Source organism: Sarcophilus harrisii, chromosome X (genome assembly GCF_902635505.1).
Source record: "Sarcophilus harrisii chromosome X, mSarHar1.11, whole genome shotgun sequence".
Lineage (NCBI taxonomy): Eukaryota > Metazoa > Chordata > Mammalia > Dasyuromorphia > Dasyuridae > Sarcophilus > Sarcophilus harrisii.
The window spans coordinates 82454876-82482286 of NC_045432.1; the positions used below are offsets into that span (position 1 = coordinate 82454876).

The 27411-nt window shown below is 58.9% G+C and overlaps 1 protein-coding gene across 1 annotated transcript in view; it reads right to left on the reverse strand.

Moving 5' to 3' along the window:
- Window positions 1–3602: 3602 nt before the first annotated feature.
- The window catches only part of IQSEC2 (IQ motif and Sec7 domain ArfGEF 2), a 32656-nt gene continuing 8847 nt past the window's right edge, over window positions 3603–27411 (reverse strand). Inside the window, 15 exon segments of the mRNA XM_031944298.1 lie at window positions 3603–3728; window positions 4142–4315; window positions 5522–5683; window positions 6207–6306; window positions 7203–7328; window positions 7490–7629; window positions 9861–10027; window positions 11645–11767; window positions 12106–12267; window positions 12653–13704; window positions 14128–14275; window positions 14277–14361; window positions 14364–14490; window positions 14756–15068; window positions 23699–23794. Of these exon segments, the coding sequence (XP_031800158.1) occupies window positions 3628–3728; window positions 4142–4315; window positions 5522–5683; window positions 6207–6306; window positions 7203–7328; window positions 7490–7629; window positions 9861–10027; window positions 11645–11767; window positions 12106–12267; window positions 12653–13704; window positions 14128–14275; window positions 14277–14361; window positions 14364–14490; window positions 14756–15068; window positions 23699–23794 (3076 nt within the window). The 3' untranslated portion in view covers window positions 3603–3627.

Below are 27411 nucleotides of genomic sequence, written 5' to 3' on the forward strand. Positions count from 1 at the left end.
CCCCGCCGCCGTCGCCGACGACGCTGCTGACGCCGCCGCCGTCGTCGCCGCCATCTTGGGTCGGTCCGTTCCGTTCTGAGTAACTGAAAATCCTTCCGCCGACCCGGCTCCCGGCCCCGGCCGCGCCGAATGGCCCTCTCGGGGACTCGGCGGATCTCGAGGCAAAGGAGCCTGGGGGTGGGTGGGAGGGGCGAGGCGGTGAACCCCGGTGGCCCCGGCCCCGGGGAGGAAAAAGTCCCTGAGGCGAGGTGGCGGAAAGGTACTAGAAAAGGTAAACAAAGCCGGATCTTCTTGAGCCTGTCGCTGGCCGTGCACGTTTAAAGGCCAGAGCTGCGCAGGCGCACTGGAGGAGCCAGGAAGCGAGAGGGACGGGGCTGGGGCTGGGGCTGGGGCTGGGAGAGGCGGGGCCCGGCCGGGAGAAAGGGGCGGAGGCAGCGGGAGGAGGCCAGAAGAAAGGGGCGGGGTGAAGGAGGCTGACTGGCTAGAAGGGAAGGAAGGAGGAGAAAGCCCCAGGATGAAGGATACTACCTACCCCTCCTCTCCCTCTCCCTCTCTCTCTCTCTCTCTCTCTCTCTCTCTCTCTCTCTCTCTCTCTCTCTCTCTCTCTCTCTCTCTCTCTCTCTCCTCTCTCTCTCTCTCTCTCTCTCTCTCTCTCTCTCTCTCTCTCCTCCTCTCCTCTCTCTCTCTCTCTCTCTCTCTCTCTCCTCTCTCTTTCCCTCCCCTCCCCCCCCCACTCGCCACCAGCCTGCTTTCCTAGCCCCAGCAGTGGGAAGCCGAGGTTCGAGGCCCCCCTCTCAGTGTCTCCTCTCCAGTTGAGGAAGGCTTTTAGTATCTGGACTGAAAAATGAATGAATGAATGAACAAATGGACGAATGAATGAATGCCAGGCAACAAGCAGAATGACAGATTGTGCCTCAGCCCAGGCTTCTGATTCTGGGCCAGCCCCCTGGCAGTCCCAATCCACCCAGGCCCAAGAAACACACAGGAGGCAAGATGAGCACAGGCCAGAGATGGGGGCTTTTATAAGACATCAAATATACATTCTTATGTACAACAAAGAGAAGAAAAACAGACCGGGGCCAACCGAGACAGCGAGGCCCCTCCCTCAGGCTTTGGACCAACGCTCTGCCAGCCCCGGCTGTGCGCAAGCCAGGCTGCACCCCTTGTCCGCTCCCTGGAGGCAACTGGGGCCGGGTAGGCAGGAAAGAATGGCAAGTACTGCGAGGACATGCGGGCAGGAGGGAGGCTAGAGGGCTGGCTGGGGCACTGGGGTTGGTTTCAAAAACATCTTCAGAATAAACAAGGAGGCGGCCAGGACCGAGTCTATCTGAGTTGTTCCTGTCTCATCCCTATTCCTCGGGTGTATTCCTAGAGGCTCCTCTGGGGGGAGCCTGAGTCCGGAGCCCCTTCTGCCCAACCCTGTCCTGCCTGAGCCTGGCCAGCCCAGTCTCGCCCAGTCTGTTGGACTCCCGGACTGTGCTCCAACTGTCTCCTGGCCCACCCACCGGCATGACCCCCAACACGCACACACACATATACGCACACGCTCTACTCTCCCAGGAGCCCACCCTGGGGGGGTCTCTGAGAGTCCCTGTCCATCCCAACATTTGGGGAGAGGAGAACTACAATTCTATTCTCTCCCTACTTCCCCGGCCTATAAAGTGCATTGGCTGATGGAGAGGGATCAAGAGCTAGGGGGAGGACGAGGAACGGTGGGATTCAGCGTTCCTTCCGGATCAGCCTAAATTGGGATTTCTACTCTGGGTGGGAAGGAGATTCCCCTGAGCTCTGAGTTCAGAGGAAGCAGATTGAGAAGCAAAGGGCAGACCCAAAGGTGGGAGGGGAAAGGGACCCAAGCGGCTCCAACCCTGTAGCCCTTACCTCTTGCCAAGCATGTGGGAGGGGGAGTACCTCCATAGAAGAGGAACAGGGTCAAGCCCTGGCAAGAGCCCCCCCTCCATGGCCCACCTTCCTGGGGGGCACCCTTCTAGGTGAGTCTCTTTACAGGCCCTCCCATGACTCCTTGGGGGCCATGGGGACCATGGTATTGAGGACTTTCCTTCTTTCTCTCTACTCCCACATCTTCTACTCAATGATTGGGTAGTTCGGGGGAATCCAGAGCCCCCGAGGAAAGCTCTGAGCAGTGTGGGCCCCAGGTTGAGATCCTAGGCTGATGCCAGATTGTTTTAGACCCACCCATCCAGGTGAAGTTTCTGGTTTTATAGCAGAGACTGAGCCTCATGGGGTGGAGGGGGAGACAAGATCATAACAAAATCTGGAGGTGACCCCTCATTTTTGGAGGGGGCTGCCAGGGGAGGGAAAGGGGTTTGGCCCCCCCTAGGAGTAGGACTGGGGACGGGGTCATTTGGTGGCCACATCTCTCATGTTCTCTGTACATGGACTTTTTTTGTTTTTTTTGTTTTTTTGTTTTTTAACGAAGGGCAGGCAGAGAGTGTCCCGGGAGGATCCAAGGCCAACCCAGAAGGTGGCGCGTTGACTTTCTGCTTATGATTCAAACGACAGTGCTGATCCACGGCTGGCGGGCTTGGGTTCCCGGGGGGCGGACTGTGGGTGGCCGTGACTGGCTTGGGCGGTGGGTGGGGGGAAGGGGGGTGGGTGAATGTGGGGTGAGTGGGGTATGGGGTGAGGGCGGAGGCAGCGGTGGGTATGAAGGGTGGGGTGGTATCACAGGCGAGTGAGGCGACAGTGGCGACTGGGGTGGGTGCACTGGCCCTGGGTGGCCCCCCCCACCCCCCCCCCTCCATAGGGCCCTCCGGGTGCTGACCGGGACATCATCGGCGGGGGGTGCCCGCCAAAGATAAAGTGCTTGGGGCCCTGTTTGGATGCACTGGCCACGTGGTGGACACCAGGTGGCGGTGGACCTGCCCGGGGGTGGGGGGGACCACCCATTGCGGGCGGACTGTAAGGGCAGGGGTGAAGGGGTTGGGCAGGGGGCACCCCCGGGACCACCCGCCGCCCCTTGGCTGGCCCCAGCCCGGCCCAGGAAAGGGGGCCCGTCCCCAGGGAAATGGGGGGAAAGGGGGGCCCGAAGGTGGGGTGGGACCCAAGGGGGGGTGGTGGGGAAGGGGGGGGTGGGGGGGTTGGGGGAAGGTGGGGAGGGGGCTGGCCCCCAGCCTAACAGTACTGGGGGAGGGCCTGGCTTAACCCTCGGAAGGTGGTTTGGGGGCCGGGGGGGGTAGGGCGGGGCTAGGGTGGGGTGGTTTGGTGGGGTGGGGTGGTGGGAGGAGGGGACAGAGGAGGGGAAGAACGATGGGCGGGGCCTCCCTTACCCCTAAAAGGGGGTTTACAGGGCCCCTTAACTTCCTGGTGGGGGGACAGGCGGAACCTGGGCTAGGGAGCTCTAAATTAACCCCCAGGAACCTCGGAAATGGGGAAGGGGGGGAGAGGGTCCCCCTACCCCCTGGGCCTCCCCCCCCCCCACACCTGCCTACCAGATAACTTCTGGGGGAAATACAAAAGAGGTAGGATTGAGGAAGCCCCAATTTTCGACAGAAGGAGAAGACCCCCGGGGGCTCCCCAAACCCTCTCCCCACTTCCAAAACCCCCGGAAGGAAAGCGGACGGGGCCCCCTGAAGGGGGGGGGAACAGGCACAGGGGGGCAGGCACTCAGCCCCATGCAGATGGGGTGGGGGGGGACGGCCGGGCCGCCCCACTTACTTCAATGGTGCTGTCCAATGATCCCACGCTGTTACGTCGCCCCCGCTTCCCTGTGCCCGTAAGCAACGAGGGTCAGGGGAGGGCTTCGCGAGACAAACCCAGGGCTGCCACCCTGAAGGACCTTCTCCCTCCTCGCCCTTGGGTTCCCCTCCCTGCTTCTAGCCCTCCCTTCTAGGAGGCAGATGGAGATGGCGGAGGAAGAGCAAAGAGGAAGAGGAGGGAGGGAGGACTAGGAGACAGAGAGTGAGAGCATGTGGCCCTTCCCGTTTCCCTCGCCTTTGCCTGCACTGCTCTGGCCGCTGAGCTCCCGTCTGCCAGACCAGCCACTGTCCAAGGGCTGCGCCAAGGAGGCCGGATGGCCCCCCAGAAGGAGGAGGAGGCTCCTTCTCCGCTCACCACTCTCCCCCTTCCCCACCGACTGCCTCTCTGCCCACCCCCACAGCCCACAGGGGGCAATCCTGACCTGCATCGGAGAGGTCACGTAGGGAGCTGCTAAGGGCACTCCGCTTCAGACCGTCACCGAGGCCGTACGTGTCCTCCAGGCTGGACCGGGGCAACGTGCCATTGACCGCATCCTTGGAGCCGGCGGGCTGGGAGGTGTTGGGGCGCATCACCCCCTTCTGCTTCTCCAGCTCCGCTGTGGGCATGGGCAGGGAGAGCGGGCCCCTTTATTAGTGACCCTTGACCTTCCCCCTCTCTGGGGGACTCCTTGGTCTCCAGGTCCTCCTTGAACAGCTGAGCTTTCCCACCCCGAGGAGACTTCCGAGCCGCCACTGTCCCAAAAGGGGACCCTAAAGGTGGGGGTGGGGTGGGGGTGACCCAGTCTGGAACCTTAGACTCCCAGACTATCGGACCCAGGGCCTCAGACACTTGCCTCCCAAGAATCCTGCCTGTTTGGTCCCGACCGTGGGATGTTGCCGACTCCTCAACCGGGCGCCCGGAGACCCTTCGACTTTGATGAAGTTGCCTTTGCCCGGCTCAGCCCACAACCCTGGCTGGCCTACTCAGGCTCTGAACAAGGGACTTCCCTCCCTGGGCCTCAGCTTCCTGCTCTATAAAATCATAATCTGGCCTGGATGCCCAACTTCCCTGTGCTGTCGTGAGGGACACGCTTTATTACCCTGCAGATATTCAAGACTCGCTAAGCTAGTCTCTGTGTGTCTGCTGTCTCAAGGCCCGGCCCAGCGATCCAGGGAGATTCAGCACTTATTGGCCCCTGTGAGGTATTTGGTAGCTCAAATGAATCTCTTAATCTTAATCTCTGTGTCTGTCTCTCTCCTTTTTCTCTCTCTCCCTCCTCTCTCTGTTTCTCCCTCCTTCTCTCTCTGACTGTCTCTGTCTCTCTCTCTCTGTCTCTCCTTCCCTCCTTCTCTCTGTCTCTCTCTCTGTCTCTCCCTCCCTCCCTCTGTCTCTGTGTTTCTCTCATCTATATGTACATCTACCATCTTGCCATCTCTCTGTTCAGGTCTGCAATGTGCCCTGATGGAGAGGCAGCCTGCAACAGGCTCTGGGAGACTCCAGAGGGACAATTCCCACATCTCCCAGCTTGGAGTGAAGAGGCCCTGAGAGTGACCCCTACAAGCGATCCAACATGGTGAGCCAGAGCCTGCCAGGCTCCGTTGGTCTCAGAGTCTTCCCCCTTTCCCCAGGAGACCTCAGCTCCCTCCAAACCCCCAGGAGCAGGAGGACGAGCCCGTCTCCTCTCGCTTTGTCTCATCTGGCCTCCCGACCCGTGTGGGGCCCACTTCCTCCCTCGCCAGCTGGCCAAAGGTGTGGGAGAAACCCCATCACCGGTTATGTGTAAACCGAGGCCAGCCAGCCCCCGCCCTGGGGAGCCACTCACATTCCACGCGGTACTTCTCCATCTCTTGCACTTCAGCTATGGACTCCCGGAGGTCAGAGGTGAAACGGAGCCGGTCTTGGAGGCTGGGCGCATTGAATATGATGAGCACCTTCCGCTCCCCACCCGGCACCGCGGACAGCAATTTGATGCCAAACTGGTAATCTGGCAGGGTCCGGAGAGGAAAAGGAAGGGATGTGGGCATCATTGGGGCGGGCAGACCTGACCCACTGCTCCCTGAGCTCGAAATCCTCTCCCAGGAAGGGGCCCGAGCCTTCCAGGCCTCCACTCATCCTAGAAAGCGGCCAAATGACTCCATCCCTCTCTCTGTCTGTCTCGGCAAGTGGGGAGAACATTTGGCCTGTTCTCTGTGCCTCTCCTTCTCCCTGGGCAGAGAGACAGAGCTCAGCTAAGATGCACTCCAGTAAAGGGGCCCGTTAGTTTGTCCAAAAGCCAGACTCTGCTCCTCGACCACACGGAGATGTGTGGTGGGGGAGCAGCGGGCTCCCTGCATCGCTGGGACCGCCTCCGACCCCCTCCATTTGTCTATCTCTTCACAAGTGCGGGCCTGCCTCGGCTGTGGCGACAGTTCCCGGCTGGACTGGCTTTTCCGCCCCCCCACTGCACCTTTGGACTCTTATTCCTTCTCAGGCCTGTCCCCTCCCCACAGAGGTCCTGGGGCACTCACATGAATTCTGGAAGAGCTGTAGGTGCATCTCAACCAGGGGGAAAGACTGGCGGAAACTGTACGTCACCAGGATCTTCTTCTTCTGGAAAATTTTGGTGACCTGTGGCGTAGGAGAGAAGACTGTAGTAGGGAGGGAGGGAGCTCCTTGTTGCTCCGATCCCAGGGGCTGGCCCCCCGTAACCCTTCTACTTGGCAAAGCAGAAAGGAGGAACCGTAGACACTGGACACTGAGGCACCGCACTGCCTCATGACTCCGAGCAGGCTTGTCTGTGGGAGCCTGGCACCAGAAACCACGTGGGGAACTGGGCTGGGGCAGGGCCCTGCTGGGAGGGCGCCACAGGACAAGCAGAACCCAGGACAGGGGTTAGAACAGCCAGAGGGCGCCGCGCTCACACCAAATGTACGGTGGTTCCCTCCCCCCCCTCCCCCCCCAGGCCTGCCCCACTGCCCGTTCTGTAGCCAGGTGGGGGACCCTGGGTATAAAATGGTGTACGTGTTGCTGCTGAACACACTCCGTCTCTTTGTTGGATTTCGTTTGGCATTTTCTTTGTTCAAGGGGTTCGATGAGTTGCTGTGTTGGCCTTTCACCCATCAGCCCCAAATTCCTGTTTCCAGGCCAGACTCAAGGCTCAAGGAGTGGGTAACAAAAAGGGAAGAGGGAATGCTTGGTACCACACTGCCTCTCTCTGGGAGATTCTAGTATTGCAAAAACCCAAAGAGCAAATTTTTTTTTTTTTTAACCAGCAAAAGGACCCAAGTTGAGAATCTTGTTAAGATTCCACCCAAAAAGAGCGGGGTCTGTGACTGTGGGAATGTTAAGTCTGAGGCAGCTGGGAAAGCACAAGGCCCCGCCCTGTGGGGACAGGGGAAGGAAACGAAAAGCAATTTGTGGCCAGGACTCAGAGAGCTCGCAGGGCAGGGCCGTGACAGAACTCGATGTGCCTGCGCCGGCCCCCTCTGACCGTCCCCCCCCCCACTTCCCCCCATTGATCGTACCACAAGCAGGTCGTTGAAGAGAAAGACTTCACGCTGGTGAAGGCCGAGCCTCTGTGGCCTGTTGGGGTCGGGCACCTCGTAGAGTTGGCAGCAACAGACCAGGCGCCGGTGGGGCAGGGAGAGGACCTGGCAAAGTGGGCACCAAGAGGAGGCAGATCAGGGCAATGGCGACCCCCAGATGCCTCTGTTCGGCTCACAGGTTCTCCTCAAGCAGGCAAGAGTGAAGGCCAAACTGGCAGTCCGTTTGGGCTGGGTAACCCGAGCCGGGCCTAGTTCCTGATACTCACTGGCTTCTTCCCCACGATCATGCGTTCCACAGCCTGCACCTGGGACACGTGGTCGTCATTGGTCCTCAGTTCACGGCCTTGGATGCGCTGGTAGATGCCCACCAGCAGGTCCCGAGGGATGTCTTCTCCATTGTCGACCCCTGGAGGGAGCATGACACAGCCCAATGCTCAGGATCCCTCTGGGCCCATCGGGAGCATCCGTACCCGTTCCTCCACTCCCTCCACAGAGAGGCTTCCAGCCCCACTGATCAACAGAAATGACTTTCTTCCAAGTCACCACCCAGCTACCTGCCCACCCTTTGCCCCTTTTCCAGCAGCGCCCTTCTTGAGCCCTCTGCAGTTCTGGACAGGGTTCACTCCCCTCCGCTCCTCCGCAATCTTTCAGTTTTCCTAGCATTCTTTTCTGGCTCTCCTACCTGCTCGATCCTGTTCCATCTCCTCCAGGTTACTCTCTCTAATTGGAGGCTTTCTAGAAAGTCAGGTCCCAGATCCCCTGCTCCTCTGTCCTACCTCACCAGGGGTCTCACCCATGCCCACAGATTGGCCGACCATCTCCGTGCAGATGATTCTCCTATCTACTTAGAGCCCCCGCTCTCTGCTGACCTCCATTCCCATAGCTCCACTGCCTCCCAGTGGGCATCTGCAAACTCAGCGTGTGTAAAACAGAACTCATGCCCTTTCTCTGTGACCCTGCTCTGTGACTGCCAGGACCATGCCATCCTCCCGCTTCCTCAGGCTCCCCCTTTAGGAATCATTCTGGGCCTGTCGCTGTCTCTTAGCCTCCCATATCCAGAGTCTGTGGGGGTGGCTCTTGAATCTGGCCCCCATCCTTCTCTCTTGGGACACCGGCTGGACCCTGAACTGTTGCAGCAGCTGCTAGGGGAGCTGTCTGCCTCTAGTCTCCCCCCCCCCCATGCCATCCTCCATACGGCCACCGGTGTTTCCTAAGAAACAGGTCTGATCATATGACACGTGGGGCCCAGCAAGACCCCAGGGGCTCCCGATCGCCTCCATGGCCAGGCAGGGGATGAAAGCCCTGGGATTCCCTCCATCACCCATTCCTTCCGGTTTCAGTGGATGTTAATCTCCTTCTCAGTCTCCGATAAGATGGTCTCTTTGTCACGTCTCTCACACCTGGCACCCATCTTTCACCTCTGTCCCAAACCCTAAGCCTGGAACATCATCTCCTTTCCCCTCTTCCCATCCTAACTCAGCAGTCACCTTGTGGAAAGAGCCGTTCCCAATTCCCTCCCAGACCGCCTCGGACTACACGGCTTGAAAGTTACTTCCAGTTACTCTCTACAGATTTGGATATGGCCGTATCCCTCTTGTCTCTTTCCCCCGGTTTTTGTATTCCTGGCCCCTGACACAGTGTAGAGCAAGTTGCAGGTACTCAGTTGGTATTAATTAAATGCTTGCTATATGCCAGGCACTGTTCTCTTTATACAAAATAGATGCGGGGTAGGCTGGGGAAGGAGAGAAACGCTTTAGGTACCACAAGGTGACATTCGAGCTTAGCTCTGAAGGACAGCCAAGATGGTCAGAGGCAATGGCAAGGAGTGAGAGCGCACCGAGTGCAGGTCACCACCGAGTTGCACAGGAAGGGACCATGTCAGGAAAAGCCAGAGTGAAGATACTAGGCAGCCACTGGAGCTTCTGGGCCAGGGGTGGGGCTTGGGGGGTTACGGTCAGAGAGTGGATGTGAGAGAGGCGAGATAAAGGGGCCACCTGGGGGGCCGGCGCGGTAGGTCAGATGAGAAGGGACGTCTGCAGATTGAGAAAATGGGTCAGGGCAACGAACGTCTGAGTAAGATGGCCGCTTAAGGGTCTCGGTCATTCCCCTCTCGTTTTACAGATGGGGAGCTGAGGGCCAGAGGGGGGTCAACAACAGTGGGTCGCAAGCGCCCAATGGCTCTCCTGTCAAGACTTGCCAGCCTCAGTCACTAGATCCTAGGGCCTTAGAACTGGACCATTTTATAGTGGGGAAAGCTGAGGGTTTCAGCTTTGGCCCTGGGAGGCAGAGGGATCTGTAAACCATCCCACTCCTCATTAAAACTCACTGATCTGGGGCAGCTGGATGGTGCAGTAGATATAGCACCAGCCCTTTAGTCAGGAGGCCCTGAGTTCAAATCTGGTCTCAGACACTTAACACTTCTGACTGTGTGACCCTGGGCAACTCATTTAACCTCAATTGCTCAGCCAAAAAAAAAAAAAAAAAAAACACAACTCCTTGTTCCGCTACATCCAAGTCATCCAAAGGGTGCCTGTGAGATCACGTGTGGTGGGGCGAGGGAGGACCAGGCCCAACAGGAGACAAGGAGCAGTCCAAGGCTACAACATCCATCAGGGAATCAGGCGGCACTCGCCATACCTCTGAGGTTCTTGATGAAATCTTCAGGCTTCATCTTGCGTTCAGCTTTCACATTGGGGCTGTACATGTCCGTGTTGAGCAGGATGATGGCAAAGGCCAAGATGAAGATGGTATCTGGGTTCCGAAACTGCCTCACGAGAGCCGGGTTGCACACACAGTAGCGCTGGCTGCTCGAAGAAAGGAAGGATATGTGCTCACCTTGCTCCAGAGTGACCCGACCCTTTTTCCATGGAAGGGAGACGGTGGTTCTCCTCGACCCCAGCTCCCCGTCACATCACCCGGGAGCAGGAGGTGCTTCTGGCGATGTCCCCCCACCCCCCACCCTGATCCCGGCTCCATCTCTATCTGCTTCTACCTCCCATGGCCTCTCCATCCCCCAGATTCTTTAAGAAGAATAAGACTTCATAGTTCTGGGCTTCCAGCGCCCTTTCCTCCCAAAAGCCCTGTGACCTCGGGCCATTCTAGAAATAGTATCACAAACAAGACTCTTTCAAAGAGATCCAAACTAGCAATAATGACCGGGGGAGGGAAGAAAAGTTTGACAATGGCCCAATTGACACTTGAGTTAACCTCTGTCAGACTGGCAAGAGTGCTGCAACACTTGTTGGAGGGACTTTGGCGCGATTAAACTGGGCTAGCCTTTGCCCCAATACTACTAGTGGTACTAGTACTAAAATTAGACCTCCAAAAGATCCTAGAAGGTGGGAAAAGACCCATACGGATCAAAGGTTTATAGCAGTTCTGTTTGTGATGACCAAGAACTGGCAACCAAGGGGAATAATCTGTCCATTGGGGGATGGGTGCCTAAGTTAGGGGACCGGGTGCTAACACTCCTGGAATTGCTAAAACTGACGGATAACTGAGCTGCGACAGACTAACAACCTATCAGGGGGCAGATCGGAGAACATCAACATGGCGATCGCCTGGAACAGGGCTGACCTAAGGAGGGATGAACAAGACCAAGTCAGAAATAAAGTAGCTCAAAGCTGCCTTACTGATCAGCAGTGGGACTGAACCACAACTGTCTGATAAAAGATTAGGAGACCCAGTTCTGGGGGAAAAAATTCTCAAATGAACAGTTTCAGAGAAAATCAGAAAGATCTCTAAGAACCCAGCGTGGGGAAAAGTGAACCAAACCAGAACAAGCTATATACTGACAATGTTGTGGAGAGAAACAATCTTGCTTAAATTTTTAAAAAGGAAGGAAGGAAGGAAAGGAAGGAAGGAAGGAAGGAAGGAAGGAAGGAAGGAAGGAAGGAAGGAAGGAAGGAAGGAAGGAAGGAAGGAGAGGGAGGGAGGGAGGAAGGACAGAAGGAAGGAAGGAAGGAAAGGAAAGAAGGGAAGAAGGAAGGAAGAAAGAAAATGCACACAAAAGAAAAGAAAAAGAAAGGAAAAGTATATTCTATCTGCAAAAACAAACAAACGTGAAAGATTTTAGGACTGTGGCCAATGCCACAGAAATCGGATGGAAGCCTGCTGAGAGGGAGGAGCTTGGACACGAAGGATCTAGGGGCTGACACAAGATTGGGTGTTTTGGGGGATGCTGTTGATTGGTTTGGAGGGTTTTCTTTTTCTTTTGCAATTGGTGTGCAAGGGTAGGAGGGAGAGATGGTCATCAGATTTCCCACCGAGTCCCAGAGAGAGAGAGAGGCTTGGTAGGGGCGGCGCAGTTCCACTTGCCTGTCCTTCCTCACTAAATTTTCCTGCGTTCTCAGCATCACCAAGTCCCCCACAGCCTCTGCTCTGCTGCTGTCTCTGGGGATGGGGAGGTGTCTGGGGCTTACCTGAAGGCCTCAATGAGCCGCTCCACTTTTTGGGCCTCTCCCTGCACTCGAATGTGGGACTGGAACCTTCGCAGGGCGTCATCCAGATCCATGGAGGAGAAATCCATCTCATCAACCACGCAACTATTTTAGGACCCGAGAGAAAGAGGGGGTACACTCCTTAGCTGGCCGTCAGCCCATCCCCATTTTCCTTCCCTCAGGATCTGGCTGGTGAAGGGCCTGGGAAGGGCAATAGCTACAGTATGGCCAAGGTGGCAGGAAGTCTCACCTTAATTCCCCCCCTTCCCCTCCCCCCACCGCTGTCCAGCCCATTCCCTGCTGGGCAGGAAGCACCTGAGACTGACATTCCCCACCCACATTTTGGTAGAAGAAACTGAGGCCTTAAGAGCTGAAGGAGGCACCTGGTAAAGGCAGGGGATCACCCAAAGACCACACTTTCCCTCCCACCCACTCCTTCTCACTCGAGCACATCCCTGTTGAATTGTTTTTGCCGGTTTCCCAGAAACTCCCCAATCATCTGGCGGCTCAGGCCCTTGCGCTCCAGGATAAAGTGGGCCACCCCCACGGGGGTGTCCGACAGGAAGCCACGCTCGATCAGGTACTGAATGCCCTTTTCCGGTTTCCTGGGGAGAACACAGGTTACTACCAACGAGAAACATCGGCATTTGCCGAGCAGTTGCTGAAGTGCGGCCCTGGTGTGCGCCATCGCTGAGGTGCTCTGGGGCGCGTGCATGTGGGCACAGACATTCCTGCCTGTTGCGCAGCCTCTGTATGCACCTATGGTGTCACACTGGAGCACGCGCTATCAGGTGGCTCGCACACAGGATTCGGAGCCCAAGGTCCTAGGTCACCCAGAGACTGGTTACGTGAAAACTATCCAGGTTGCAGCTCATTGGCGTACAGGGCAAGGAAGGGGCTGAAGGGAAAGAATGGGGAGGAAGGCAGCCGGGGGGGGGGGGGGGAAGGGCAGAGGAGGGGATGGACGCACCTGGGAAGGCCGGAACCTACTTGTTAAACAGGTTGAGGCCTATGCGGTAGTGCCGTCTCTGGACCACATCATTGTTGAAGGCCGGGGAGTCCCAGCTGTGCCTGGTCTCCCGCTGATAAGTCTGGGACCCCAACGGGGCAGGGGGCTCACGCAGGCTGTCTCGCGATGAAGACCCCGAGCTGCAATTGATGGTCTCGTTTGAGTTGGTGGTGCTGTTCAAGCTATCGGGCTCCCCGTCAGAGTTGTCACCGCCGCCGCCGCCGCCACCGCCGCTGCCGCCGCCGCCACCGCCGCTGCTGGCCACCGGAGCCGTGCTGGCTTCGCACTTGCTCATGAGGATCCGGCCACTGCTGCCCCCAGAGGGACCGCTGCTGTTGAGGGCGGAGCTTCCAGGGGGTGGCGGGGGGGCTCCCAGGCCGCTAGCCTCAGGGGCCGGATAGTGGCGGAGGGGGTGAGGGGGTCTCCCGGGCGGTGGTGGCTCCGGGTGCTGCTGCAAGGTTCCATGGGGGCTGCTGGTCCCACCGGCCTCATAGTTGCCCAGTTGCCGGTGGATAGAGCCCCGGTCGGAGCGGTCACTGAGGTCCACGGAGCTGTCGCTGGGTGGCTCGATGGTCAGCAGTGGAAGGTGGGCGGCCCGCAGACGGAAGTCTCTGCATTCGAGGCAAGGGGGGCCCCGGCGGGCCCCCACGTCCTCCTCCCGAGCATTGGCGGCCCCGGATGGGGGGGGTGGGAGAGGCGGCTGGGGAGTCTCTCCGCCACCAGCTGGGTGGTCCGGGGAAAGTGGGGACACAGGCCCGGTGGCCTCATCCAGGTAGAGCGTGACGTCGCTGAAGGAGGTGCCCGTGCTGTCTCCATGGTGGTCCCGGTCCCGGGTCTCTGCCTGCTCTGGGAGGGGCCCCGAGACCTCCACTCGCCCCGGCTCCACCGTCTCCTCCTCCTCCTCCTCCTCTTCCTCCTCATCCTCCTCCTCCTCCTCGTCCTCCTCTTCCTCCTCTTCCTCCTCCTCTTCTTCCTCTCCCCGGAGACTGTGGCAGTTCAGGGCCTCATCGATAGATTCCGCCAAGGACTTCACCTGTTCCTCAGAGGGCAGCAGGGAAGGGGGAGAGGAGGGCGTGGGACCCGTCAGCGAGGCCGAAGGGAAGACGGTCCACCCCCCTGCCCCCTTCCTCCTCCCCCAAACTCTCAAGGACCATCGGGGAACCCAGAGGCCACGGATGTTTGGTAAAGGCCGGCCCCGGGATACCCCCTGGTATGGAAACTCCCTCCCCTGACATGGAACAGCCACCTGGGTTTCTGGTCTTAGGGATAAGGAGGGGCCCCGGCCTTCCACCCCGGACCAGTGGCCAATGGGAAAGGCATGTCTGGGAATGAATCTGGGAAGAACGGACGCCTTTCCCGAATGGCCCAAGCTCCCCATCGGCCCTCGTTCCCCACAGGCCCTGGGGCCCACCAGGCCTTGCCAAAGGTCTCAGGAGGGGGGGGGGCCCCAGGCCTCCTGCTTAGAGAAGGAGTCTTCCAGCTCAGTGATGTCATTGGAGAACTCCCCGGAGGTGGTGACCGAGCTGCCCCCATCCAGGCCGCTGCAGGAACCCCTGAGGACTCCTCGAACCGAGGGCCGGGCCCCCAACCTGCCCTCGTCAAGGAGGTTTGCCCTCGAAGTATGGGGCGTTCTGGCCTTCGACTCCCAAGGAGAACTGCTGCATGTTGGACAGGATGATGCCCGACATGGTTCCGAGGCTGAGCTGCGCAGCCGCTCAAAGTTCTTGTTCATGCGGTACTGGCGGAAGGCTGTCTGGATGGTGCGGGCTGCCCGCCGGCTCAGGAACGGCCCGCCGTACTTCCTCTCCAGCATCTCCACCTGGATGTGAGGAGAGGAGAGAGAGGAGGAAGGAAGGAGGGAAGAAGCAGGGGGAGGAGGGAGGGAGGGAGGAGAAGAGGAGGAGGAGGAGGACGCAGGAGGGAGCAGGGGGAGGAGGAGGGGAGGAGAAAGGGGAGAAAGAAAAGAGGCAGGAGGGCCAAAGGAGTGGCTCAAAGGAGAGGAGGACACCTGTCGGCTTGTGTGAGGCACACGGCCCGCCGGAGGGCTCCCCATGGCCCCCCACAGCCCCTTCCCCCGCACCTACCTTCTTGTCCTGCAGGTCTGTGGAAAGCTCGTAGCTGTCAGAGAGGGCCTTGGACCTCTTCAGCTCCTCTTCCTCCTGCTTGCGCAGCGCCAGGCTGGCGGGCTGGAGGCGAGCCCGCTGGGCCCAGGGCAGGCCGGTGGCGGCAGACGGGCCGGGCATGTGGACATGGCAGGCAGCTGGGGACAGCTCATAGGGGTCCGACAACTTGGCGAACTCGCTGACAACACCACTGCCCCCGCAACGGTAGGGGGCCTGGCTTTCCGGACTGTCGGCCCCGACGCCCAGATCACTGGACGGGGCATCGCCCTCCACACTGCAGGAGGGTAAGGGATGGATGGGGCTGGGGACCTGAGCAGCGCTGCTCCGGGCTCCCTAAGGGCCCCCCCCCAAGTTCTAAGTGGCCACTCTGGCTGGGCTCCGGCCCTCCCTGGCTCTCCCTCACCCACCACTCAGGGCTCAGCTCTGCTCGCCGCCCCCAGCGCGAGTGCCAGGGATGCAGGAGAAAGGGGACCTGCAGCAGGAACTCTGGGACAAGCACACGAGCAGAAGGCCAGAAGTCGGGCTGCTTTCTGTCCCTCCTCTCTGTCCTCCTTCTCCACCCCCTTCCCTCCCACTCCTTTCTGCCTGTCGCCCTGTCTCCTCCCCCCTCCAAGCCCTGGGCTCCTCGTTCGCTCCTCACAGATAGAGGGCGGCTCTTCGGGACCACCTCTCCTTCTTCCTCATCTCCTCCTCCTCCTCTTCCTCCTGCTCCTCCAGAGTGGTCAGGGCCACCCTGGGGAGCCTAAGGGAGTGGAAGGTGACATGGCAGGAAGTTGTCAGGCAGAGCTCCCTCCTTCCCCGCCTGGGCCACTTGGGCCCGTGGCACCTTGGGGAGGCACCTGGGCTCCAGCTGCCATGGCAACCTGGCTGCCAGGGAACAGAGAACAGCTAAGGGTGTGGCCAGCCCAAAGCCGAGGCCCACTGTGGCCCTCTCCTCCCAAGCTCTTTTTCTGCTTGCTGTGACCGACCCAAGTGGGGAGTGAGCTGTCAGAAGCCCAGCTGGCCGAGGGGCCAAAGCACATGGGGGGGGGGCGGCGACAACGGCGCATGGCGCTAGGATGGTCCTGGCAGTGAGGCAGCGTAGGCCTCAGGCCCAGGCCAATAAGACTGGAGGTGAAGAGGTCATGGTGGGGGCCAGCCCACTCGGCTGGGCCCCAGCCGCCCCCAGATCTTCAGAACCCCAACCTCCAATCGGCGTCTCCCCGACAGTGGCCCATTCTGCTCCTTCTCTGTGCTCCTCCCTTCGGTTCCAATCCCCCACCCCTCATGTTCCCTCTTTCTCCTGTTCTCCCCCTGTTCCCCATGTCCCCTCTTCCTCCCCATCTCCCCTCCTCCTGTTTTTCTGACCGTTACTGTCTCTCCCTGACCCTTCTCCATCTCCGTCTTATTTTCTGTCCTCAAGCCCTCGACCGTCCCCGCTTTTACTCCCTCGTTCTGATTCTCCCTGCACCCCGACCCCATTGCTATCTTGCTCTCCTGCCTCCCTCCTTTCTCCCCTCCGTTTCTTCGTCTCCCCCTAAGCTGAGCCACCTCCCCAAACCCCAGCAGATGGGGGGGCTGGGGATGGACACAGTTGCCATGGCAATGGAGGAGGGGGTTGGCCAGTTGCCATGGCTTCTGAAGCAGGAAGGAGCCTCTGGATGAGGGGAGGCATCACCTTGGCAACCAGGGACCTGTCAGCCCCCCAGGCCTGGAGTGGGGAGCCCACAGAAGGCGTTCTTTAAGCAGACTTCCTCTCCCATCTCCCATCCCCAACCTCAGAGCTTCTCTCCCAGCCCAGATTGCTCGAACAGATACATGGGAGGCCCCCAACGAAGGACTCCGCCTCCGGCTGGCAAGCTCCACCTTCGGCAGATGCGGTCCCCTTGCCCCACATTGGGCCTGCCTCTAGTTGGCCTTCAAGGCCCCGACCTCTGGTGCCCAGCTCCATACTCGAGTCCACCGTCCCTACCCCTTTCTCAGACAGGATAAGGACCGGCCCCATCTCTTGCAGGCGGCCCTCCAAACGCAACAAGCGCGCGAAGATGACTGAGGGTCAAAGTCTGAGCCCAGCGTGCTGCTTGACTCTGCAGACTTGAGTCGTGGAGGTCCCGAAACAGTGGCAGGAAGACGGGGGGCCATGGTGCTAAATGCATACCCGCTGGGGCAGGGAGGAAAGGGGGTACTTGCCAGTGGAGGGGGTAAAAGCTCCCGGGGCCCAGTTGGAATTCTTCCCAGAGAAGCCTCCCAGAAGGGCTTCTTCTCTCTGGGCCCTTCCTGACCCGGCCCACAGGCCCCACCCTTTTCCCGGGTCAGGCCCCTTCTCCCGGGTCAGGCCCCTTCTCCTTCCCACCCTCTGCCCCAGAAGCCTCCATTCATTCTCTGGCCGAACAAGGGCAGTGGGGCCGGCAACCCGCCCCGGGTTCGGCCCCTGACCCAAGCGAGGACTACTCCACCCCAGATCTCTGACAGCAGGAGGGAGCAGTGAAAGCGGGATGAGAGGAGCGAGCGGAAAAGTGCATTTTGCAGGGGACCACACGGGCAGAGCCCGGGGTTTCCGGAAGGAACCGGAGGCTCAAAGGGTGTCTGCCTAAAAGTCCCTCTGCCGGAGACCATCCTGGTCGGTCAGTGTGCCGCACGGGCTTCCGGGGACTCGGGGGCGACAGGCAGGCTCGGGGTCCTCTGGCCCACGTGTAAGCCTCGGTCGGGGGTGGCTCCTTGGAACGCCCGGGTTGTGGGCTCCCATCGGACGTCAGGGCCCAGTCCCGAAGGCCTCGGAAGCGGGGAGCGACTGGGCGAGATCGCCAAGGATGGAACCATCACCAAGGCAACGGAGGCACGAACCCTAATGCATTCTCCGCCCCCGCAGGCCCGGCCCCACACAGCTGCACAAGTAAACGTAAACGGAACGCTTTCCTCACAACAACCCTGTGAGGTAGGTGGGCTACCCGGAACCCGGATTTTACAAACGCGGAGACTGAGGCTCACACAGAAGTGACTTGTGACTACCAACACTCCAGACCCCACGCCGCCCCCGAGCGGGCGGCGGGGCAGAGCTTTGCCATCAGCCCTAGCCCGCCTCGTTTCACAAAGAGCGCAGAGCCAGGCCCGAGAGGCCTTTGCTAAGGTGGGAGAAGAAAGAAGGCAGATTTGTTTTTTATTGAAACGGGAGAGTAGAGGGAAGACACGGTCTGTTCGGGTCCAGGGCCTGGGAGGGGGCTGTAGGCAGAAGCTTCAAAGTCAGCACAGGGTAGGAACGGAGAGGAGGAGGGGACAGGGTTCCCCGGAAATATCTTCTGAGACCCCTCGATCTACCCCGATTTCTACTCCAGGCCCTCATCTGGCCACCCTCCCCCAGCCTCCTCTCCCCTCCTTGGATCGGCTGCTTTCCCAGGGGATCGGGCTCCCCGAGTCTGTGGGGGGCCGGGGCCAGGGATGAGGAGCGGTGAGATCTGAGACCGGCGTCCTCCCGGTCCCCATCGGCACCGTCCCTACGGCCGGGGAGAAAGGACAGAGCAAAGTGCAAGAGGCCCGCACGCAACAGAGGCAAGTACAGTTCCTTCCGGAGGCGGGGACTTAAGGCTTTGGCTTCTGCATAGACACATGGGATGCCCATGGAGCTGAGGAAGGTGGGGATGGGGACCCTGACAGAGGGAGAGAGTAGCACGGGGAGGGCCCCGCTTCCAAGCCAAGTATTCTCCGGCCGAGAAGGTGAAGCCTCTGGACTTCCAGGTTACCTAGAAGCAGGGCTACTGGACTCAGAAGGGGGGCAGCAGAACTGGTGGCCGTCCTCGTCATCCTCCATTAGCGCCTCGACCCTGGGGTGGGGAGGGGAGGTAAGGGGCGGGAAAGGTGAAGGGGAGTGGAGAGAGGTGGGGCCATGGGCAGTGGGCAACAGAGAGAGAGGGAGAGCTGGTGTTAGGTGGGCAGGGAGCCAGTCCTGGGGATGCTCTGGCCACAGGAAGGTGAGCGGGAACTGGGCTAAGGGGGAGCGGGGTGGGAAATGACAGCCCCCTATCCCGTGGTCCTACGTGACTAGGTTTAGCAGCAAACCCCAAGTCCTAGGGGCCTCCCCCATCCTTGACCACCCCCCCCCCCATTCCAGGAACCATCCCTTTCCTCCAGAGATCTGGAGCCCCCAGCTACAGGAGTCTGGGCGCAAATAAGAGCACGAGAGGGAGGCTGAGAAGGAACGCTTAGAAAACCAAGACTTGCAAAGGCCTGCTCAAGATCCTAGGGAAGCACAGCATCCGAAAGGACCGAGCACCTCCTGTTCCTGACAGGATACCTGGAGACCAAGGCCATGACGGGGAGGCCCCTCCCCCGCCCCACAGGGAGCCCCCGGCCCCAGGGACGATGTACCATGTCTCACGCTCCCCTTCCCTTTCTCTTCCTCCTTCTCAAGAGCTGTCTCATTTTCACCCCATTCTGAGCGTGCTCTCTAGAGGGGTCTTAAAGGGACCCTTTAAGGCTCCTTTCCCTTTTAAGGAGGAAGAAACTGGATTCGAAGAAAGAAAGTGATCTACTATAACGAGCCGAGCTGTTATAGTTAGAAGACCCAAGTCTTCCGACTCTCACTTTGCCCATGTTTTCCAACAGTTTCAACTGTTACCCCATCTTCACTGCTTTTACTGGACCAGTGAACTCCATTTCTCTGGGACACGGATTCGCAGGCCTGAGAAGGTAACCCTATGGCACAGGACCAACTGCTCAATTTATCGAATTCACCACATACCTCAGCCAGCCATCTATGACCCATCTATCCATCCATCTATACCATCCATCCATCCATCTATCTATGGACCCATCCTGCATTTGGACCATCCCAACCACCCATCTATCCATCCATTCATCCATGCATCTATGGGCCCATTCAGCCAGCTAGCCATCTATCCATCTATCCAACATCCATCCATACATCTATCCATGGACCCATCCATCCATCCATCCATCCATTGGTGGACCATCCATTCATCTGTCCATCCACGGACCATCCCATCCATCCATCCATCTATCTATGGCCCAGCCAGCCAGCCCAAGCCATCTGTGCACTTCGTATATGCATCTGTCCTTCCTATTTAAGTCCGGTCGTCCAGCCGTACCCTTAACTGTCCTTTCCTGTGGTCGCCCTTCTGTGAATGTGGGTATGAGGGGGTCTCCTCAATTCTCTTCAGCACCTGTGCTATGTCCCAGGTATGTGCTAGGTATCCTGAGCATTCCGAGAAAAAGCCAAAACAGGGTCTGGCTTTTAAGCCTGGGATCGGGGTTAGGGCTTGTGGGGACAGATGGGGGGAAATCAAAGGGCACGAAAAGTAAATGCAAAGCTTGGATGGGGGGGTGGGACCCACAGTTAGGGAAGTTACAAAGAGGAGGTTCACGGGTACAGGACAGGAGCTTTCCCCCACCTTTGAGAACTGCCCAAGGTGCTCACTAGGAAATGAATTCCCAAGTCCTGCAGTTTGTGTCAGAGGCCGCACCCCACCCCACCACACAAAACGGCCGGAGCGGGACGTGAGCCCAAGCTATGTCTCAGAGAAGCGACAGATTTTCAGTGGGCCAGAGGAGGAAGGAAAGCGCTCGGAATGTGGGGAGCAGAAGTGGGACCAGTTCACCAGCCAGTCCGACACACAAGCGGAATTTCATAGCACTTACTATGTATCGGGCACCGTGCTAAGAACTTTGAATACTTTCTTTTGCTCCTCCCAACCACCCTGGGAGGAGGTGCTATCACCCCCATTGAGGATACTGGGCACATAGTTCAGTGTTCAGTGACTTTCCCAGAGTCACATAGCTAGGAGGTATCAGAGGCCAAATTTGAGCTCAGGGCTCCTGATCCCAGGCCCAGTCTCTAGCCACTGGGATACAAAAGGAGGTCAGGAAAAAGCCTTGGGAATGTAAATGGAGGATTATGGTAGAAGGCCTTAAATGCCAGCCCAAAGATTTGTGTTTTATCCTAGAAGGGAGCCACGGGAGATTTCTAAGTAGAGGATGGTAAGATCTACGTTATTAAACGTTATCATTAAAATTATTATTTTATTATTAAAATAATTCCACAACTTTGGGAAAGGGAAAGACTGAAGAAGCAATGTCCAGGCTTTACCTGGACTGGCTAAAATATATCCAGCCATCCATTCATCTACTCATCCACTCAATACTTACCCATCCAGCCCATAATCCATCTGCCTACCTAGCCAACCATTCATCAGTCCACCCACTGAACCTTGCTTCCATCTCTCCTTCCTTCTATCTTCCTAGATGATCATCCATCCATCCATCCATTGTTCCTCCTTCCATCCACCTGGCCGACCATCCATCCATCCATCCATCTGTCCAACAAGCACCTTCCTACATGCCGAGAGCACAAAGACAAAGACCAAAACGGAGCATCTCCCCCGCACAACTTCCATTCTCCTAAAGGAAACAATGGGCCACAAGCAAATGGATGAGTCAAAACGAGATGATTTGGAGGAGAAAGACCTAGCAACTGGATGATCTTGGGAAGACTTCCCAGAGGAGGTGGTGCCTGAGCTGAGCCTCGAAGGACTTGAAGAATTCCAAGAAACAGAGGTAAGGGCAGCAAAGACCCCCAGGCAATGGGGGCCCACAGGGCAAAGGCGGGAAATGGGATGCCAGGGCCGGGAAACGGGAAGTGGCCGAGTTCGGTGCTAGTGGAGACAAGGCCAAGAGGAATGATAAATATGGTCTGGCGAGGCCATCTAGGGCCAGACCGGGCAGGCCTGAGGAGACTGGACTTCACGCTGGAGACAAAAGAGTAGAGCGGAGGTCACGTGAGTAGAGTGGTGACAGAATCGTGTGAAGGTAGGGAGACCGGTTCAGAGGAGCTGATTGCTACAGCCTGGGTGCTGATACAAGGGCTTGAATTAGGGGGAAGCTCTATGGGAGGAGAGGCTGGGAGAAATCTGGGGAAGCCTGGTGAGCGAATGGATACGGTAGGGGGCCGAGGAGGGAAGGGTGAGGATGCCCAATTGGTAGGCCTGAGGGAAGCCCGGGACGGCAGCGCCCTCGCCGGAAAGGGGTGAATTTGGAGGACGGATGAGGCTCGAAGACAAGAGGACGAGTCCCAATCGGGACCGTGTAAGACGTCAGCCATACGATACCCAGTTGGAGACTCCCAAGAGCCAGTAAAGGATCGAAACCCTGGGGCTCGGGCCTGAGAGATGGATCTGGGGGACATATTTCTAGAAGGGAGCGTGGAGGAGGTCGCGGAGTCGGCTAAAAGGGGGCCCGGGACACAGTGCTGGGGGCCACCCACGCCTAGGAGAGCGAGACATGAGTTTGCTTCGCTAGGAGGCTGAGGAAAAGTCATCCTGGAGAAGGGAGGCAAAGGCTGATTAAGCAAGCACCCACAACGAGCCAGTTTCTGTGCTGAGGCTTTCCATTTGATAGGAAAAGCTGGTCGGAGACCATCCCCAAAGCATGGAACAGAGAGGGTATGGGGATCGGGGGGGAGGGGTGCCAGCAGGGCTGCAGACAAGGGGCCCAGAAGGATGGCACCAGAGACCGGGCCCGCTGACTTGATGGTCTCGGGACTGCAAGGAGCTCGGAACTGAGGGGGTGATGAGAAAGCAGAGGCCACTGGGGGGGGGAAAGGAGAGAGGCAGGGCTCCAGTGTGGGCACCTGTGGGCTATTTGAGCACCACGAGGGCTGGCCGGCTTTCTGGAGAACGAGGAAGGAGCCGGTGGTTGAGATGGAAGATAAGAAGGAACTTGGGGAATGAAGGTGAGAAGAAGAGCAGGAATCTTGGAGAGCGGGGAGAGGAAGCTAGAGGGAGCAACATTTGGAAACCAAGGGTGGGCCAAGGTGATCGCCGGGACCCATCTCTACCCGTCTTTGGAAAAATAAAGCAGACGTAAAAAGCAGAACAGCGGGTGCCCGGCGGGGCACTGGGGCTTGTGGAACTCTTCACAAAGGAAGTACCTACTATGTACTGGCTACTGGGCCGGACCCTCCTGACTGCTGCCGGGACACCCACGTTACAGCTGAGGAAACTAAGGCAAGACCGAGGCAGAGTGAGCGGCTCAGAGCCACCCTGTCGGACTGCCCGGCCACCCGGCCGAAAGAGACGAGCTTCCCGAGGAGATGGCAAGGAAGAAGTCGCAAGGGCACCTCTTTGTCACAGCACGGAGCAGAGGGAGAAAGGAGGGCTGGGGGGCTCTGCCAGGTCGGGAGCCTGGGCCGTGTGGCCTCCGGGAGGCACTCAGTGGCAGCGGATGTGAGAATGGTGTGGAGAGAGCATCACAAGCTCAGCAGGCTGAGGGGCAAGGGGCAAAGGATGGGAGGGGAGGGGTCAGCGTCTGGTTGAACTGCTGAACCGGAGGCTCAGGCCGGTGAAGCCGGGACCAGAGCATCCCGCTCGCTCGGCCGCCTAGCCTGCCGCCCACCGGCCCCGTCATCCACTCTGCCAGTCACTCACCCATCTGCCGCTCCATCTGGCTGGCTGTGGGACTATTCGTGTCTCTACCCGCCACATGGTCCACTCACCTCTTCAGCTAGCCATCCACTCTGACAGCCATCCATCCGTACTCTGGCCCCACCCTGCCCACCTGTGCTTCCCTCCCTCCCTCTGCTTGCTCTAAAGGTCTGATGACTGCTCCTCGGCCTAGGACCTTCCGTGGCTCCCCGCTGCCAGCGGGGCACAATCCGAGGCCGTCCCCCATCATGGAGCGCTCTGAGTCGGGCCCCCTTCTGGATGCCTTCTTCAACTCCTGTGACTCCCTCCATCTTGGGAGGGCACTCACACCCTCCAGCTGCGCCAGACCTTGCTTCCACCGGGTCTCATGCTCTCAAAGCGCCACTGCCCCAGACACAGCCCTCCTCCAAGCCTCCCGGCCGCCCCCCAAAAGTGGCATGGCTAGCGAAGTCCTGGAGAGCAGCGTGGAGGCAGGGGCAGGACTAACTCTTACCTGCTCTCGGTCGGCCTGCCTGAGGGGAGTAGCTGCATGGAGAGGAACACCTGGGCAGGACAGCAATACTGGTGGAGGGTGGGAGACTCTGTGGACCTGAGAGAAGACAGAGAAATATGGGGGAGAGACAGAGGGGATATGGAGGGGGTGAAAGAAACCGAGAGGGAAGGAGACAGGGAGACGCGGAGAAGAAAAAAAGAAAGGGGAGGGGGAAGGAAAGCTTCAGAGGAGATGAAGGTGGGGGGCAAGAGGAGGGAGGAGGGAACGGAGCAGGCAGAGGGGGAGGGCAGGGTAACCAGAGGCAGGGGAGAAGGGAAATGGCAGCAGCCAGGGCAGGGGGGAGGAGGGCAGGCCGGCGGGCAAGGCCCAGGCAGGGACTCGGGGCAGAGATGAGGGGGAGACAGCAGGAAGAAGCAGGGAGCAGCAGGAGGAGGAAAGGCAGAGACAGAGATGGAGATGGCCGAAGACAGAGACCGAGAGATGGGAGCCCGAAGGGGAGCCCGAGCCAGAGACACAGAGATACACAGGGAGAGAGAAACAGAGCCAGAGCCAGAGGGGAGATAGACATGGACAGAGAGATGTACAGAGAGGGAAGGGAGACAGGGAGGGGGATGACAATGTGATGAAAGGGCAACAGAGAGACAGAAAAGAATGGAAGGACAGGGGAAGAGAGGAGGGAAAAAGAAAACAGGAAGTCAGGAAGGGAGGACGGCACTAAAACCACAAACAGCCAACAGCAGCAGCAACAGCGAGGAGGGCGACACCCGGGCTGGCACACACAGGGCAGGAGGCCTTTGGGGAGCACCTGAGTCCAGGCAGCAAGGGCTGATGGGAGTAAGGACTGGGCAGCAGGGGGCCCTCTGTGGCCACATGGGGCCCGGGACCACCACGGGGACAAGGAGGAAAGGTGGGGGGGTGAGAAGCAGAGAAACCCACAGACCAGAGAAATGGACACAAGACACAAAGACAGAGATAAGAGGGGCAGGGGAGACCGAGACAGAAGCAGGAAACGTGACGGGAGCCAGCGGGAGGGGCGATGTCAGAGCCGGCGAGAGGAAAGGTCTTGGGCTCGAGGATTATTCTTGGCTTCAGATGGAGAGGAGGCGGCCAGCTAGAGGGTATGGGCCCCTCCCAGAAGGGCTGCAAAGCGGCCGGCCAGGGCCTGGCCCAGGAGGAGCCTCCTGGGAGCTGCTCCTCTACTTCCAGCCTGTCTTTTCCTGAACCTGCCCCACTATTTACCCCAGGTTGGAAGGGGAAGAGAGCTAGGGAAGGGGAGGAGAAAGGTGAGAAGACAGACCAGAAAGAAGTGTGTTGGGGGGCAGGGCAGGGGCGATGGAAGGGAGAGATGGGGGGAGTGAGGACAGACGAACAGGAGGGAGAACACTGGGAGACAGAAAGCACACAGACTCCTGGGAGCCCCGGGGCACAGGGCTGGGAGGGGCTGCTCCAGACATACCCACCGTCCTCTGTCCGGTCTGGAACACGGAGCCAAGTGGGAGCTGAGAAATCATGTGACTTTCCTCTTTCCCATTCCACAGACAAGAAACTGAGACCCTGGGGCCAGAAGCCTCCAGCTGGAGAAGAAGGCCAAGTCCAGACACGGGAAGCACAGACCCACTGGGTGTGGGGAACCAGGCATGGGAACTACCTGCTCCTGCAGAACTCCATGGGGCTTGGGCCCCAAAGCCAGATGGGGGGGGGGGCGCCACCCTACTGTGGCAGGGCCAGGAAGGAGGAACCAGGACGCTGGAGGCTGAGGCTGGGCGGGGCCAAGGCCACGGAACAGGGCAGTGAGCCAGATGGGAACTGGAAAGTCTGCTCTGGCCTGCCTCCTTTTCCCTCTAGCTCTCTCAGCCCCTTGTTCTTGCTTAGACCTGTTGCACCACCCCCCCTCCAGCATCTCTTCTGTGGGCCGGATTTAAGTGGCACTGGGTCTCAGTTTCCTTCTCTGTACAAGAAACAGAAGCTGTCCTAGGTTCGCTCAAGTCCCGGGAGGAGGCTGACATAATCCCAGGATCCCCCGGGCCCTTTCTTTGGCAGGGGAGGAGGGGAAAGTGTCCCTACTACATTCCCCTTCCTCTTCTGAGCCCTCATTCTCCGCTGGAGAATCCCCAGTTGTGCAGCCCCCTGGGCTGGGGGGAAAGAGGAGCCTCACAAGGCCTTTGGACTGGGGCTAAAGCCCACAGCAGCTGGGCCACAGCCGAGAGGAGGAAGAGGATGCGCCCTGCTCTGCCTCCCTTCCCATCCCTTCTCTCCCTCTTCCTCTGCAGCCCCTTGGGAGCACTCGGACATGCCACGGGAGGCTCCTGCCCACCCTCTGCTGCCCACGGCTCCCAGACACTTACACAGGGCCTTCCCAGCCTCCTTCCCGATGGAAGCTGCGAGATCTTGCCGTCGATTCCCCATTCCCTCCTGACCTCAAGCTCGGCCTCACCTCCTGCCCGTGGCCCCAGCCCCGCTCCCACCCCTGGCCCATGTGGTAACCGGTCCAGGCCTTCCTCGGCCTCCTCAGACTTGGCCGAGCTCAGGTTGTCTAAGGCTCAGCAGACGGTCTGACCTGGACGCACTTGACCTCCCCCACCTGGACGCCCTCCACGAGATCTTTCCCGACCTTCTCTTCCCTCTACAACTCTCCTTTGGTAATCCCAGCCTTCCCCCACACGCCCCAAGTCACCTCTACTTTTTCTGAGGTTAGACCTGGGTGGAAGAGAGGGGGGGGGTCACTCTTTCCCCAGTCCTGGAAGCTATTGGACCACCCCCAGCCCACCCCATGCGGCCTGAGACCCCGGGAGCTGACAGATGGATTGCCCCCCCCCACCCCCACTTTCAGAGCGATAGAGCAACTGCCATACAATGAGACCTCCTACCAGATTTGTGAGGTTAGAACTTATCCTAAGGTAGCTGCGGGCCTGGAATCAAGCAGGAAGACCCGAGGACATCTACAGCCTCGGGCATTTCCTAGCCATGGAACCCAGGGCAAGTCACTTCCCTAGCCACCTGCCTCAGTTTCCCCATCTGTAAAGAGCGGTTCATAACAACAGCCCCCTCACAGGGTCACTGAGAGATATTTGTAACACACTTAGCAAAACTTAAAGCACTAGAGACACGGTGACGACGACTACAGTGTGACGCTTGACGTCCATTCCTGGCACTGGATTGTAAAAGGGATGATGTGCTGGGGGCCTTTTGGAGCCTGGCTGTCATCTGCCATCCTCATTATTTCTCCCCGCTTGTCATTGCCCAAAAACCTAACAGGCAGACCCGGGCAGGCCTTCCCAGAAGTCGGATGCACAGAAACGTTCAGGCGGCGGCTCAGGGCCAGCCGTGGGTCCTTGCGGCCCTCTCCCAGAGCCCTCCTCCTTCAGATTAAGGTGTTCTCAGTGACTCTTTGGGAGTCGCCATCCCCGGAGCCATTCCAGAGCCACGTGGCCGACATCTCTCCATCCCATCCCATCTCCGAGAAGGGGACGTGAGGTCCGAGCAAAGGCTCTGCTGAAATCCAGGCACCCTGTCTCCCATGCTAGTTAAGTGCCCTCATCCAAAGAGGGAACGGGCTCGGTCAGGCCCGCTCTCGAGGGAGGCTTTCGGACTTCCTGAAATCACCAGCCCTTTCTCGACTGTCTCCTCTTGGGAATTTGCCCGTGAATCCAAAATCAGACTTCCTAGCCCATTTGCCAGCACTCTCTCGTCCCTCTTGAAAAGTGGCATTCTAC